At 38.8% G+C, this 17320-nt stretch overlaps 1 protein-coding gene and 1 long non-coding RNA gene across 3 annotated transcripts in view; one reads left to right on the top strand and one right to left on the bottom strand.

Moving 5' to 3' along the window:
* The window catches only part of LOC114144058 (uncharacterized), a 21760-nt gene extending 21516 nt beyond the window's left edge, over nt 1-244 (bottom strand). The window contains exon 1 of the long non-coding RNA XR_003595390.1: nt 234-244. This is a non-coding gene — a long non-coding RNA (uncharacterized LOC114144058). The remainder of the gene's footprint in view (nt 1-233) is intronic.
* Nucleotides 1-17320, top strand: part of zdhhc3a (zDHHC palmitoyltransferase 3a) — a 19636-nt gene extending 2316 nt beyond the window's left edge. Inside the window, exons 3-7 of one of the 2 annotated variants that reach the window (XM_028016518.1) lie at nt 22-146; nt 1993-2089; nt 2313-2394; nt 3404-3534; nt 15510-17320. In XM_028016518.1, coding sequence (XP_027872319.1) covers nt 22-146; nt 1993-2089; nt 2313-2394; nt 3404-3534; nt 15510-15725 — 651 coding nt within the window. In that variant the 3' untranslated portion in view covers nt 15726-17320. Of the gene's footprint in view, nt 1-21; nt 147-1992; nt 2090-2312; nt 2395-3403; nt 3535-8063; nt 11632-15509 lie in introns of those variants that run through there. The other variant, XM_028016519.1, reaches the window with a different exon arrangement.

The following is a 17320-nucleotide window of genomic DNA, read 5'->3' as shown; positions in this document are numbered from 1 at the left end:
AAATGATTTGTTTTGTGCCAGGGGGCCGTGCCAAAAGGGAACGCCACTAAGGAATACATAGAAAGCCTTCAGCTGAAACCAGGGCAGGTGGTCTACAAATGTCCAAAGTGCTGCAGCATCAAGCCTGACCGAGCGCACCACTGCAGGTGAGGGAACGGCTGCAGCTGTCAACTGCTGCAGCAGTCCGTACAGCTTCACTTGAGAAAATGATTTAGATTAATCTACATAGAAACCTTCAGTTTTTCCTAATTTTAATCAGTTGACTACAGTTATCTTTAGTACTTTGTGAAGAATTGAGTTCTACCCTTTAGGATCAAGATTTCCATCTTTTATATACGGGTGCACCAAACTTTAACATTCAACAAAGTTGAAAATAACTTCCATATGTCTATGTAGAGTCACATTCAATACGTTTGAATGTTTGTAGAGTTCCTGAAATAAATGGGACATTTCGGAAAGTGGAGCTTAACTTTTATTGTTGGTGGCCTGAGGGAATCCAAGGCCACAGATGAGAATGACCATCAGTTTACACAATAAATGAATAAATAGAAATTCCATATTTATAGTATATATTTTTTAAACATTTTTCTTTGGTGTTCTACTTTCCCTAATGAGATAAATTGCTGTGGCAGAAGCTTCAACAGGCCCTTCATGCTCAGATCCCTCTGACTCAGTTGAAATAACTCTGCAGTGAAGATGGGGCCAAAATTCCTGCCCAGCCAGTTTTTGCAGTCATGGCAGTTGTTGCTAAAGGAAATACAGCCACTTGTTAGCTTTAGGATGCAATTACTTTCACAGAGTTGGCTTGATTAGTACGGCTTTTATCCCTTAATAAGTTACAGCTTAAAAACTCTATTCTGAATTTACTCTACTGTTCGTCTCATATTAAAATCCAAAGGATTCTCAGTGTATGCAAACGATGCAAGGAGGAGAAATACTGCTTTTATTGCACTGCATCATAAATTCCAGGTTATTTTAGACTTCAGACAATTTAAAATTGCACTATTTTTAACTTATGTTTTTTTGTTTTGTTTTGTTTTTTAAACATTTGTTAAAATTGTATATGTCGTGACAGTATTGTATGAGATTGATCATCTGTGAAATAATGGAGCTCCCTGTGGTCCTAATGCTATCTGCTCTGTCAGAAACCAATCAGAACCAATCTCATCTTTTTGTGAGTCAGTCCAGTTTAGTAACTATTTGAATTTATTGATATTTTATAATCAAAATGAGTTATGCTTGAAGCTCATTTACTGACGAATAAATATGCTCCCCATTTTTCTTCTTCTTGAAATATGCAAATGACTAAAGCTTCTTATGTTTGTAGAAAGACGAATGACAGGCAGTTTATATACCAATTGTAGTTAACTAAACAAAGAAGCAGGTAGCTGCAGACTCGGTTATATATATTTAGCAATACATTATTATTTGTTTATTATGTAATTATAGGCACACTTGTGTTTCTGTGTCTGGTCTGGTGGCCAAGCGATGACATTTCATTGTTTCTTTGAGCAATGACAATAAAATAAGTCTAAGTCTAATGTAGGATGGGATTTGAGTCTCTCTTGCAGTCTGATTGAAGGCTGTTGGTGGATATCTGCAGCACTGTTTGCTTCATGCTGCTGCTGTTTCAGGTAGAAACTGTAGACTGGTTCACAGTTCTAAGGCTGAACCACTTCGAGAGTGGGAAGCAAAAAACTCCAAACCACCCTACTTTATATTTAGTCCCTCAGCTAACAGCTCACAAACAGCGGAGGAACACTTTGAGGCATTCAGCCTCCTCAGTTTTATGCTCACTGTGTTGAAGTATGTGTGTGTGTGTGTGTTTACATACACTGATGTATGTTATCTCTTAAAACCATTTTTTAGTTTGGTGTTTTACTTTCTGAGAAACAATATTACCTCATGGGAACCAAACCCTGGTCCTGATAAATGTAATATATTCCATCGCTGTTTTATGAGCTGAATTCCTTCTCTCCGTCTGATTCCCAGTGTATGCAAACGATGCATACGGAAGATGGACCACCACTGTCCCTGGGTCAACAACTGTGTTGGGGAAAACAACCAAAAGTACTTTGTTCTTTTCACAGTAAGTTCACAGGAAATCTCTAATATTGCATCTATCTGCATTTTAAAAATGACATTGAAAAGCTGGGAAATCTGGATGTTTGACATAAAAGCCTGTTAACTGCTTACTTCTGTAATGCTTCCATGTAAACTCGACACAGTTTCTCTGTGGTTGTCAGGAAGTTGGCAGTTTTTTGTGGTAAAATGCTTCACATGGTCTCACTACTGTTTCCTTTTGGACCTAGATGTACATTGCACTCATCTCTCTGCACTCTCTGGCCATGGTGGTCTTCCATTTCCTCTACTGCTTTGAAGATGATTGGACAAGTGAGTGGGTTTTTCTGCTTCTGTTGCACCTTGTCTCAGTGATCTAGATTCAAAAGCAAACCTGCATCGACGCTGCTAAATTCTCTATAATAGGTCTGCACATTTAATCAATAAAATAAAATTATTGGGCTTAGATTAATGTTTGTGTTTACAAGAGATTTCAAATGTGCACATCCTTGTTTAAAAAAGGGATAAGTTGTTGTGATTCAAAAAATTAAACATAATAGATAATACCCAAACTTATTTTTTTTCAAAAACATCTGTATTTTTATTTACAATACAATTTAAACACACTGTTACACTAGTGTAATAATGTAAATACACTACGCTATTTCAATGTAGTGATTGAAATAGTGGATTTATTACATGGTTACAAGATGGATAAGATTTGTCTTAAACAATAGGCAACATGATTTGTCAGAAATATTAGGACGGTTGATATAAAGTGTTACAAACTGATATTTGTCTATTTCCTACCTGTTGATAATTATGAGAAATAATAAATGTGATCAGAGTCTGAAGATAGATAAAACATTTGGTGATCACAATCAGAATTTAATATGTTATTGTGCAAGAAAGCACAATAAAATGTAAAAAATGGCAACTCAAAGGTACAAAGAAAAAGTAAACTAATCAAATTTTAGAAGTGAGTATCCCTTCATATTACTCAGTACCATGATCTAACTCTGTTAGAAGGTTGGTGACCTCTGACCTAAACGCTTAAGTAATTAAGAATGCTGACGAGGTGATCAAAACAGGTCAATCAGTTTTTGTTTGAATTATTTCTGTTAGTGCTTTGGTTTGCATAACTGTCCTAATTTAGAAATCTGTCTTTATATAAAGCAAACTGAGCAAACCGCCTTCATGTTGTGAACCTCCTTATTGAAGTGTTAATGTTTTACTGCAGCAGTCAACAGGAAGTCATTGTATCTGTGAGGAGACTTGAGTGTTCAGTCCTTCATGTAACCATTGACTTGCCCTTTCACTTCCATGTCCCTCCATCACCCAGAGTGCAGCTCCTTCTCTCCTCCAGCAACAGTCATCCTCCTCATCCTCCTGTGCTTTGAGGGCCTTCTCTTCCTCATCTTCACCTCTGTGATGTTTGGCACCCAGGTCCACTCCATCTGTACCGATGAGACAGTAAGTTATCCGCTCAGTGGTGACTGACTTCCCTCTGCTATTCTCTCATAACTTCCTGTTGTTTCCTTGTCCTCTGTGGACCTTCCCTCTGCTCTGCCTTACTTAGTCAGTTTTGACCTTCAAGTTCTGATATTCACCAAAAACCTGCTTACCAGGTTGGAAGAATAAATTGTTTTTATTTTGATTTTGTGTGAATTTTTTTCTTCCGTTTTGAAACTACAGCAGTATTTTGCCAGATGGACACTTTGATTTTCAGAGAACAGCTCAAGGAACTGATCTAGTTTTTTATATTAGTAAAGCTGCATGAGTTTCACAGCTTGATGCTGTGCTGTTTGCTCTGCAGGTTGCTGGTTAGTTCCATAATTATCACAATATACAATAAACAGATGTCTGTGCTGCTATAACAATCTGCAGTTCTTTCATACCTTTTCAGTCAAGTTGGTAAGCTTGTCACAATAATGAATAAATCAATTAATAGCATGATAAATTAAAAGGAGCTTGATAACTTCCATTCTGATTGATTAATACTTTCTGAATGGAAACTTTTGTTCACAGACCTCCCATGATACATTTCATTTATGATTTAAATGTGTGTGGTTTTTATTTCCATTTTATTTATTGTTTTTGTTTGCTTTGTTTGTCTTTTTTAGATATTTAAAATATCTTCCAGTTCCAGTGTTGAGTGTTCTTTACAAAATGAAAATTTATTTATCTTTGAGAGGGCAAACTTTTATTATTCAATTATCACTATATTACTTGAAAATGGTCTCAAAACAACAATATTATCGTTTATTGCAATTATTTCTGGGACAATGCATGTCCAGTAAAATGTGTCATCAAGACAGGCCTACAGGTTTGTACGTCTAGTATTTTGGCGAAAGGATATTTGCACATTTTTATATTTTAGCTTTCTGAAACACATTTTCCATCCATCCATGTTCTTCCGGTTATCCGGGGTCGTGTTGCAGGGATAGCAGCCTAAGAAGTGAGGCCCAGACTTTCCTCTCCTCAGCTACTTGTTCCTCTAAGGGAATCTCAAGGTGTTCGCAGGCCAGCCAAGAAACATTGTCCCTCCAGCGTGTCCTGGTCTTCCTCTGAGCCTCTTGCCAGTGGGTTGTGCTTGGAACATCTCACCAGGGAGGTGTCCAGGAGGCATCCTAACCAGATGCTCATGCCACCTCAACTGGCTCCTCTTGACGTGTAGGAGCAGCAGGTCTACTCTGAGACCCTCACGGATGACTGAGCTTCTCACCCCATCTCTAAGGGAGAGCCCAGACACCCTTCGGAGAAAACTCATTTCGGCCGCTTGTATCTCTGACCCCATTCCTTTGGTCATGACCCAAAGCTCATGACCATCGATGGTAGGAACGTACATCAACTGGTAAATTGAGACCTTTCCTTTTTGACTCAGCTCTCTCTTCACCACGACAGACCGGTACAGCACCTGCTTCACTGCAGACGCTGCGCCAATCCGTCTGTCGATCTCCCACTCCATTTTTCCCTCATTTGTGTACAAGATCCTGAGATATTTAAACTCCTCCACTTGGGGCAGGACACCCCCCCGACCCATAGAAGGCACTCTGACCTTTTTCGGCTCAAGACCATGGCCTCGGACTTGGAGGCACTGATCCTCATCGAGCTTGACACTCGGCTGCGAATTGCTCCAGTGAAAGCTGTAGAAAACGACCTGCTGAAGCCAGAAGGACCACATCATCTGCAAATAGCAGAGATGCGATCCTAAGGCCACTAAAACGGATCCACTCAACACCCTGGCTGCGCCTAGAAATTCTGTCCATGAAAGTAATGAACAGAATCAGTGACAAAGTTCAGTCCTGGCGGAGTCCAACTCTCACCGGAAACGAGCCCGACTTACTGCTGGCAATGCGGACCAGACTCTGACACCGGTCAGACAGGGACCTGACAGCCCGTATCAAAGGGCCCGGTACCCCATAATGCCGGAGAGCCCCCACATGGCTCCCCGAGGGACTCGGTCGAACGCCTTCTCCAAGTCCACTTAACACGTGTAGACTGGTTGGGCGAACTCCCATGCACCCTCCAGGACCCTGCTGAGGGTGTAGAGCTGGTCCAGTGTTCCACAACCAAGACGAAAACCACACTGCTCTTAGTGAGTCCGAGGTTCGACTATCAGACGGACCCTCCTCTCCAGGACCCCTGAATAGACTTTGCCAGGAGGCTTAACACATTTACTCATGTTATAATCAAAAACATGAACTTACATTAAACCAGCCATTTCAGTATCTCCATGTGCTATACCTGTTTATTCTTCATTAATTACTGAAAATCAAGCACAGTCTCCAGTCAGTTTTACAGTGGTCACTTTTAATGTGTTTCTCTTGATTGAAGCAAATAAAAAAATGTATCAAACTCTGACTGCTGGTCTGGTTTAGATGCCAAAGCACTGAAACAGTTTTTTCAGATTTAAAAAAAAAAAAATATATATATATATATATATATATATATATATATATATATACGATAGTTATTATGGATCACACATGGTGATTTAAGAAACCATATTTAGTGAAGGATAATGTAATTTTACAACTCTGTTACAGATTTTCGAACAGGGCTGATTCACGTTTCTTTAGGCACCAAAATTCAACAAAATACCAGTTTATTGAGGTTGATTGTCTGTAGTTTGAGGTTGCTGCGTATCTTGGTCAAGAGGCTGGATTAATTTTAGATGTAGATGAAAATAAATAGACAATAGAACAATAGAATTCGTATCATCATGTGGTGTGATTGAAAGAAGTGTTTGATTCAACACGACAAGAAATAATACTATTCGATTGAGTTAATTATCTTAATAAAACAACAACCTTTCAGAAACACGACTCGTCTTGCTCTCCTGCATTGGCTGCTTTGAGAACATCAGCCAATAGCATCAAGTAGTATTGCACCAGGATTGGTCAGCTTCCCAGCTGCATTTTCTTTTGAATACATTAGATCTTCTGTATGAATAAATCTTATGATTAGACACATTCTCCACATGAAAATCTTGTGGCAGGTATTGATCCTTCAGTCTATAAACCTGCCAGAAGAACAGCAGGTTTACTGATGCTGTAACCAAGCTGCCTACTAACTGGAACCCATCAGTTGTTAAAGTCTATCTAATTCTCACACTCCATTTTCTTCCCCACCTTTTCATCTCATCTGACACAGATCATTGATCATTCCTGTTACTCTAGGTAATCACATTGTGCTACTGGAGGTAGACGTATATTGAAGCTACGTCTTTCTGTTCTGTCTTTTATTGTTGTTGTGTGGATCTTTTAGATAAATCTCAGGTGAAGAGCTAATGGGACAAACTGACCTTTCCAAATTTCTTCTTGTGCGTTTAACTTCTTTTTGTCTGCAACTCCTAATACAAATAAAAATGTGAGCATGTCAATGAGCTAGCATAGCTCAAAGGACAGTGCCACACAAGCAGCTACAGTATCCTCACTGCCCCTGTTGTAGTTTTTGGCAGCTTCCACGCAGAAGAAAAGTGTTGCTTTCATGAAAAACAATTTCAAAGAGTGCAAATATTTAAAGCTCTTTTTGTGCTCTGTACATGGGAGCTGGATGTACTGAGACTATTCAAAACAATGACAGTGACTTTGCTCCTGACCAGTCGGGGTTTAAGCCATAACAGTGAAGTTGCTTTTACGTTTTCTTCCCACATTTGTCTCTGTTTGTACTTTTTTTGTTCCGTTTCTTTTAAACCTATAGCTTAACAGAAAGAAGTGCTTGTTTTAGGATAATCTTTAGCCTATCGTTGCTTTAGCCGTTCTTGTTCTCTCTTCAGTTTTAATGTACGGTAGTTGATTTTGAGAATATTTCCACCTGCTGGAGTATAATCGGGGTACAACTTAAAATGTTCTTGCTTCACGGCGGCAGGTGGAGGAATGCTCTTAGTAGATGCTCAGAAATTTTACAACCTACAATAATCTTAATAAAAACCATCAAGTTTTAATGTGTTCATTGAAAAATCTTAGTCTCTTATTCTTAACTATACTGTAAAGTAATTGTAACAATCATCCTACAGGTAAGCCAGTAGCATTAATCAGCTAATTTCATTTTTTTTTTTTAATTAATTGGCTCAATCATATTTATTCTGATATTTGTCAAAGGACAATTTTTTAGAGACAACATGATTAAATTTTTTATGGTTTTGGTTGAGTATTTTTTTTTACCTCTGTTTATTGTTTTTGGTTGTTTATTTATATTGGATATTTAATATATCTTCCAGTTCCATTGTTGAGGTTTCTGTACACAATGAAAGTTTATTGATCTTTGAGAGGGCGAACTTGTATCATTACGCAATTATCAGTATTACCATTAAATGGTCTCAAAACAACAATACAGTAATTACTGGGACAATTTATCATCCAGCAAAAATTTGTGGTGTGATCTTTACAGCCGTGTTAAATATGTTCTATTATTTCCAAATTTCTAATCATTTTTTGACAGATAATTTTACCAGACGAAAACATGCAAACTCAAATTTGGTTGTCTCTCGTTTTCAGGGCATAGAGCAGTTGAAAAAGGAAGAGCGAAGATGGGCTAAAAAAACTAAGTGGATGAACATGAGGGCGGTTTTTGGACACCATTTCTCTTTATTGTGGTTAAGCCCCTTCTCCACCCCTGACCACGGCAAGGCTGAAACCTACCAGTATGTGGTGTGAGGGAGCTCAGGACAGGGAATGAGAAGGCCTGGAAAAGCTAGCCTGTTTGCTCCCACTCAGCCTGACTTACAGTGTACGTCCCACACAAGCCATGGACAGCTTGTCATGTGCTCTTTGTGCTGCCAACTAAGTGAGCAATGTCTAATTTATTTATTTTTTTGTTTTGTTTGCCTTTACAAGTCGAGTTGCAGAGAAAAAGAAACACTGTCTGTCTTTTTGTGAACACTGTGATAAATCAGTTTTTTTTCTGGTCTTTTCTCTTATCAGAAGCTGTCTGTTCTTGCTTGGTGCATAATCTTCTTGCGTTTTGTTCAAGGATACGTTCAGCCAAATTACAAAAGAAAAGGATAAAATGGAAAATGACATCACTTCAGCCTGCAGGTATATGGCTGTTCTTGTAGGTTAGGTGACTAAAACGGTGAAAAATCAAAATGAAATCAAATGATTAGGTTATGAGAGTAGCCAGAAGAGTTTATCCTGCAGGTTTTTATCAGGGACATGTGAAGGAATGCACCAACCTCATCTGCTGAAAAATATGTTTAGCCACTGGTTCAGTCCAGATACACCTACTGAGATATATCCAGTATACATGATGCCTTTCGAAAGATTTCATGCCCCTTGATTTCCTCCCATTTTGCAGTGAACATTGAACAATGTGCAAAACTGTAAGAAACACATCCCAAAAGACTTGCAGCTGGAACTGCAGTTAAAAGTGGTTCTACAACGTTTTGGGTCATGTGAGTTGAATAAATCATTTTCTGCACCACTACAGACAAGAGATGCAGCGATAAATCGGTGCTGATTTCCTTCATGTTGGGTGATGAATGATCGAAGGTCTGAAAATCAGCCGCTGTCCTGTTTTGTGCAGCAGGTCACCTCTGCACATGAGTGATTAACAATAGTCACCTCACTTTTGCCAGCTTGGTTTGTTGTCCCACCTGATAGTCCGCTAGGGTCAGTTTGACTGGGGACCAAAACTGCAACATTTGTTATTTTCAGCTGAAGCAGTTTTCTCTCACACTACAGTGTGTCAAATGAACCAAACCCTTTGAAAGACATGTTCCCCTCCTTGCCTGTAGAGGCGCTGTCCCAAGAACCACTGAGGGAAATGACATAAAAACCGCTGAAGATATTGAGAGGAGCTTCTTTCTTCATAAAGCCAAAATCAGATTTTAGTTGTTGTAGGATTTTTCTTTTGGCGTTGATAAAAGACCAAGCCATTCAGATTCAGATTTATTCCTATCCCCAGTGGGCAATTGATGAGCCATTACTCCAACTAGCATTAGACTCACTCCTCTATTTTGGTTGTATTTACCCAGAATTCTCTGCGTTATAGTCCGCTTTCTGCTTTTGAAGCGGGCTTGGTGTTCACATATGCATTGAGCCGCATCAGTTCACTTCAGCTCAACAACTCCAGGTTTGTAGGCAGACCAGAGTTTGTTTTTTATAGTTTGCATCCATTTTTCTGATTGGTCATTCACACCTCTCCAAACGAACCAGACCCTCTAAACAGACAAACTGAGATTAATGAGGACTGAACAGGGCTGATATGAATCCATACTTAACAATTTTTGTCACTATATTTATGGTATATCTATATATTTTTGGACTTTCTAGACCAAAAAATTTGTATTGGTCAAAATCTGAATCGACAGGTTAGACTTTTAAATGATTTGTGATCTGTCAGAAAACTACAGTCGGTGCACTCCTACTATCCTAGTATGCACTATTTTGTGCCAGTCTCTCTCCTACAATCCTATATAAATACATTGTGACTTAACTGTGATGAAAGGTGAACAAGTTCAAGATGTAAGGCACTTTAAGGATTTATCTCTAGGTATACAAGCTGCTGCACAGCCTCTAATCATCTAAAATCATTTTTTTCTGCTACACTCCCGCAATGAGCTAAAATGGGAAATTAGTGGTAAATATATTCTGTAATTTAGCTGAACGATCTTTTTTATTTTTTTCTTTGGACTGGCAAAATTCCTTTTTCTTATTGAAGTGATTCCTTTGTGAAACCAGATCCATGAGCTTTTAATTGCCGCCAAAAGCTGCACATCAGCAGCTCCTTTATTGCTGTTTCCAATTGGGTTAAACTATTTTATTTATTCGTTTTTTTTTATATTATTTTGTATGAAGGGCAGATTCTAAGAATCAGAGAAATGAAAACTGTTTAGTTCTCCCTGTACCGTACTATCCTGACCTTTCCTTCTCTGATCAGCCTCCATCTTGGCCGCTTTGCTTCGCTTTGCCTTCAGCCTCTTCACAAAGTCCTCAGGTGTCTCTGCGTCACAACGTTTGTTGTTTTTTTTTTTTTGTATTTTGGAAGTGCAACAAATGGTGGAAACATACTGAAGCTAAGTTCAGTGCTGAGGCATCAGACTTTCAAAAAAAGCCAATAAATTATGACAACTGTTAAAAATGAAACCCAGTGGGAGAAAGATTCGGATGTTGCCACTTGTTGCAGCTCAATGCTAAAGCTTTTGTCCAGGAGTGTCTGTGGCAGACCTGAAGGGAACTTCCTGTTCGGACACTCTGCCAATAATAATCAGATGTATTATTTATGTTTTTATGCCGCCTTTTTTTTCTACTATTTATGGTTTGAATTGGAGGTAGGCGATAGACTTAAAATCTTATCACAATATTTTGTGGTGCTATTGTGATAACGATACAAGTGCTAAACTATTATTACTTTGCATGACAGCAGTCACAGCCCCACTAACACAAGTACTGCTTTAGAAAAAGGCCTGTTCATGACGGCAGTTTCTTAAAGGAATGTTACAGTCTATCAGCAGACTGTAACATTGTAACTGCGTTTGACCATATTTTAATATTTATCGATGGTCTCATGGAACATACAGTGGAAAAATGGTAACACTTTTTCTTTCTTTTTTTAGTTTTCAAGAGTAATTATTGTAACTGTTACCATAAATCAAAATTCTTAAAAGAAAAGTTTCTCAAAATATAAAAGATGTGATAAATGCCCTAACTTAAGCTCTTTGAATTTTATAAATTGTGATACAAACTCAAGTGCATACTCAATGTCGTACGGTTCTAAAATATTTCAAAGGTACTGCTGTAAACATTTATTTTCTCATGTTGTGAAACAGGCATGGGCCGGTCTGGTTCCTGTAGTTTAAAGTCTTTGTAATGAGACGGAGGAGAACGTGCTGCAGTGCTGGAATATGGCCGTATGTGTGAGTTACTGTGTGTTTCAACGAACTGAAGAACTCCTACTGCACCACAGCTGGCTGAAATAATGTAATGTAATCCTCTAATGGAATTACGTTTCCATTAGAGGATATGGAAACATGATCAGTGGATGCCTTTCCATCCGTTACTAAAACAGGAGGTGAAATCTGAACTTGAAAAGTTGACTTCTGAAAATTCTATTTGCTCCTCTCATTTAAAAAAAATACCAACAGAGCAAATTTCGCATCCGCCATCAGTATTGTATGGCATTGCATGGTATTTGATCAACTTGAGGGATACAGAGTCTGTTATGAGAAACCGGAGCCTCTGTAGTAACGAGACCATTCATGAAAACGTTTGTTGCTGTTGTTCAGTTTTATTCTACTACACATCTGTGTAGTAATGTCAAAAGAACAATAGATATCATTAATTTGATATAGTTTGAGTTGGGTTTTTTTTTTTGTTTTTTTGCTTTAAATGATTATGTAAATACTGTGGTGGCACAACCATGACAACCCAGTAGCTAGATCTGATTACATCGTTTATTCATTTCCAAATGAAATCAACAACCAGTAAGCCCAAAAACATATTCTTTTTTTTTATATAATACCCTTTAAGTATTTAAAGTTTAAATAACTATATTATTTAATTGGGGCAGGGGGTGTATTGTGGTAGACCACAATACAATGAAACTGCTGCATTTTTGCTCATGGTTGTGGCCCATACAGGCCCATGCCGCTTCTGGATTGTTTAACTCTGAAATTTCAGGTACAGAAAACTTGCGTTTGATTTTTCTTGATGCCAGCATTTCTTTCCTCCTGAGCTTTGGTATGGAGAACCGGCTCACCGGTGTCTTATTGGGTATTTGACATAACTGTAATATTTCCATGCTGCACCAGTGTGGAATATTTTTCCCTTAACACACACACAACCTGTGTCTGTCTGTAAATGTGCATTTTATCCTCAGCCAAAGAGTGTGTGTCTCCCAACACCAGCTGGATTTGGTCATATGTTTCAGTTACCACTGCTGTAAACCCTGACTTGTGCTTCAGCAGTGAGTTGTTTGTTGAAACACTGGCTGTGTGAAAACAGAGTAGATTCTGTTAGTTCTATTCAAGAAGGAATGATCCTCTCACCTTCATTCCCTGTTTGTTCATGAGCGTTTGCCACTCGGTTGCTGTAAAAGCGCGCCAAAATCAGCACAAAGCCCCACAACCTTCTGCTGATTGGGTGGACTGTGAAAACCCTCTGAAGGAGCGCTGGCTCGTCTTTAAAAGCTTCTGCTGCTGGAAGAGGAGTGGAATCTGGCGTGGATGGGAGTTGGGCCGGAACACCCGGCATGGCATCCTGCACCGTTCTGGACTGCGTTAAGGCATTTAGGAAAGTCTAAACCTTCACCATTCGTACTTACACGTGCTTAAAAATGACAAAGCTGCACTTTGTTTGTATTGTTTCCATATTCTCTCTGAAGCTGCATTTCCATTGCAAATGTGCGCAAAACTGTTCATATTCTGCTAATGTCGAGGGGGGAGACGAATCACAAATGCGGTCTTTCCATTAAATAAAAAATGGAATTAAAATCACACGGGGATAAACTTGTTCACGTGACAAGTCATTAAAACTCATAGCAGTGACTGATGTAAACAGTTACATGAGATGCATTCATAATTCAGCCATGATGGCGCTAAAACTAATCTATAAGCCATCAGAGAAGAGCGACGAGCAGTTAATGCCTGGGAACGGCTCTCTATGCGGCAGTTTGGGGAAATTTTACAGAAGATCTACAGATTCAAAATGTTGCAATGACAACTTCTTATGAACAGGGAGATGCTGTGAGAGCTCTGGTGGAGCCAGCTGTATATTGTCTTAAAAAAACAAAACTAAAGAAACCATCATCCTCCTACCACTTCCTGTTGTCTTCTTTGTCATTTTCGCTAGTAGTAACATCCGGCTGCTGATCACATGACTCGTGTGATGAGGTAAAAAGTTTCCATTACAGTTTTGTAAAATACATTTATTTTGATAAGGTTGAAAAACCACCTCATCCTAGCGGTACAATTTTTTAGTGTAAAACGTGTTTTTTTTTTGTTTGTTTGTTTGTTTTAAATGATTTATTTTCATTCAGTAAATTTATTTTTGTAATGTCAATTTGCGCAATTTTATGGAAACACACCTAATGCTTTCCAGGTTTGGTTCCTCTGAAGCGTTTATGCATGGCAGTTAGTTTGGTCATGTCTGTGAAAACAGCTGGTGAAATGATTCGGATGGCAAGATTGATTTTTTTTTGTTGTTTTTTTACAAATTTTTCAAATGGTTTTTAAATATCGCACACATATTTCCACTGATGCAGAGAATAAATCCTTCTCCGTTGCAAAGCAGAATGTGTTTGGCATTTTTTGTGGGGGGAGTTTGTGTTACTGATGATGAACTAAACTTTCCCTGAACTGTACGCTCTTCTTTGACCCCCACCTCACACATGACCCCTGGTTTTCCTTCCATCCCTGTTTTTTTTTTTCTTCCATTCTTTGTCTTTTAATCTGCCTCTCTCCTATGCAGTGTCCTCTCCACACTCATGCATTCTGCTTTGGTTGATAACTCACTCTGCCCAAAGCTTTCTGAGGCAGACTTTAGAACCGTGATGGAGGTAAGCTGAGGAGGAGCTCGTCGCTGTAGTCGTCCCGTCGAGCTTAGCGCGCCTCCAGCATGCAGGTTTCAGTCATGGCAGGCCCAATGTGTCTCGGTTCCTCTTTGTTTTAAGTTCAACCAAACAAATGGGAATGAATGAGTGAGCTTAGTGAGGAAAATATCGCATGTCTCATTTTGATTCTTTTTATTATTTGTGGAGGGGTTTATTTTCTCATTTGCAAGCTTTCTTTTTTTATTTTGTTTAATTTTGCTGTTTTGTTTCTCATACAGAATGTGTTGTAGTCCACTGTTGGTAGAGGCGCTGCTGTTTCTACTGGCCATCAAGTTAAAACACCAGTTTACACACACGGTTCCTACGCAGTCTGGAAATGCTTGGCATTAAATTTTGACAAGTTTTTATTAATGTGGGGAAAACGTGCTACTTTGATCAAAACTAACAGCTTATCGCTCATCTCCACTGCCGGGTCATCCATTATTTGACAGAATGAGCTGATCCTGGGATGATTCATGGCTTCAGTGTGTATTCTAATGGTTTGGCACATATTTTGTGGATCTGGACTTGGAAAATGCCAAAAGCATATTTCATACATTTCCATTGAGTAGGAACATTATGAGACAGTGGTCACTAAATGTACTCTTACCATTAAAGCTGCAGTATGTAACTTTTGTAAACATTTTTTATTTTTTTACGTATTTTTTAAAACTAGTACCTTGTCATGACATCATAAAATGAGACAATCTGTGAAAAAATCATCTCCTCTACCTTCTCCTTGTAGTCCTACTGCCATGTGGGACTACACCTCCAGTCAGAAACCACCAATCAGAGCCAGGAGGAGGAGCTGTAGCCCCTCCTCCTGGCTCTGATTGGTTGTTTTTGACTGAGCAGTGTATTTCTGCAGATGGTTGTCGGACCATAAGCAGGAGCTTTATTTTTGTCAGATTATCATGTTATGCTGTCAGGACATGGTGACAGTTTTGACAAATATGTGAAAAACATAAAAAGTTACATACTGCATCTTTAAGAACTGCTTTTAGAATTATTATAGTGCAAAAAACACCAGTGTTGTTGATCTGGACAGAATGTTCCATTCTATTGGTCTAGGAAGGTTAAAAGCTTTCAGGAGACATAAAAAAAAAAAACTGTTCCATGACATCGTCTGGCAGCTTCCTGATCTGGTTAAAATATCAATGTAGAAATATTGCCAAGCGGTCCACTACATATCAAAGATATTGCACTTCTTGTCAGATTTTCAGGCCAGTACAAACAGGAGAAATGATTTGCAGAAACCAGTACAATTTACTGTTTTTTTTTTTGTTGTTTTTTTTTAAAGACCTCGAATGCTGCAGCTGTGTTTGCACCGTCGTCAGTCATGTAGCATTAAGGCGTGTGTGTGTGTGTGTGTGAGAGACGGTGCGTGCACATGCTCACTGTGGTGTCGTCCTCAGGGAATCGAGCGTCTAAAGGGGGAGACGGGGAGGTGGGGCAAAGTGCCCTGCTGGGAGGCCATGCAGACGGCGTTCGGGGGCCGGCCCTCCCCGTCCTGGTTCAGCCCCTTCACAGGCCTCAGCTGTCAGAACCGGCCTGTGGACCACGTCCCCGTCCCGCAGGGGGACATCATTGAGCAGGACATCATAGAGATACCACTCACACCTACTTTATGACGACCAAGGCTTAGACAAGGGACTGTGTGTTTTTTTTTTCTATTTCATTTTTTTGAAAATAGAAATGTGTTACTGTCTACAATATGAACTTATTTCATGTGTTTTTGATTGAATGTGTTTTCCCTGTTAAGGTGTTGGGAGCCTGTACTTACTAAACCAGAAATATTTTTCTACTTAGGGGGATAAGGGTTTGTTTTTGAGCAGAGTTGTGTAGTGTACTTATGAGCAGTCAGTATCCTACCACTGCAATCTGAGGTTCCAAAATTACTCAGGATTTTTCTGGTGGTTGAGTCAGTCATGGTAATCAGGACTGCTGCTGCACTACAAAAACACAGAGTCTGGTTTGGTCTGGTTTCTAGTGCAAATATCTCTAGACTTGAAATGAGATCAAAATAACTTACTAGTAACTTTTCATCAATATTAAGGAATTATTTACTTAAACAGGCTCATATCTTACTGAAGAAGTACTGGATCCACTGGCAGATTTTTTTCACTTTTAACATGGGAAAAATATCTTCTAAGTGAAATAATTTGCTGGTGGAACAGGGAAAACTGAGCGAGCGAAGCGTCTGAGGCATCCAATTATTGTTGCAGAGCGAACAGAAATGATTTTGAACAGAGCGCACATAAACGGACAGCATGCCGGACAGTTGGCGGCGCTTCACCAGAACAAATCTGCTCGATTCATCTGGAAACTGATTAGCTTGCTCAGACCAAAGAAATTGACCCAAATTACTACAAACCAAATGTTTTCCTCAAGCATCAATCTAAGTGGAGTTGCAATCATACTGCTAAATAACAGTAGATCCCTGTAATCTACTGGACTGTCAGTTATTTCTGAAATAAGACAAAAAAGCCACAGTACTGAAAACAGTTTCTTATCATGTGCCTTATCCTTAATTATGACTAATCTGAGTGGATTCACTTCAGCATCTGATCTGTGTTTGTTGAGTGTGTCACGTCTTCTGTTTATGAAATCTTAGAAACATACCTGGAACTGATTGGTTAGATGAAATAATGTTAATTAAATGGTGAATGGGTTCTGGATACTATAGGACTATGCATAATTAGGCCTGTCGCGATAAACGATAACTCAATTAATCGTATGATAAATTACAACTATCGACGTCATTTTAATTATCGGCATTATCGTCTCTTCCGGCCTCTGTTTTGTTGTGTGATTTCATTTTTTAATGAATATATACAGATATTTATATTCTCTGTTCTTCTGAAGCTGTTTTATATGACTAATAAAATTAATTACAAAATAAAACTGCTTCTTCAGACAAACTTGAATTTTGGGGAAAAAAGAGAAAAGTATATGAAACAGAAGGTTTTAACTTAAAAAAAATTTCTGTCTGATCAACGTTTATGTTTTTACTCTGTGCAAAGGTTAAGAACAACAGTGTGGCAGTGAGCGCATGTTATTTAATACCTGCAGATTTAAGTGAGGGACGTTTGTTGATACTTTGTGATTTTCTCATGTCTTCCACAGTGCTATGCATAACGCCACCACAAGGTGGAGTGAAAACATGAACAAAGCAAGCATTTTGCAGAACTTTCTCATACCTGAACAAAATAAACTCATACGTGAA

The sequence above is a fragment of the Xiphophorus couchianus genome, chromosome 5 (genome assembly GCF_001444195.1).
Source record: "Xiphophorus couchianus chromosome 5, X_couchianus-1.0, whole genome shotgun sequence".
Classification (NCBI taxonomy): Eukaryota; Metazoa; Chordata; class Actinopteri; order Cyprinodontiformes; family Poeciliidae; genus Xiphophorus; species Xiphophorus couchianus.
This window is presented reverse-complemented; position numbering and strand designations above follow the sequence as displayed.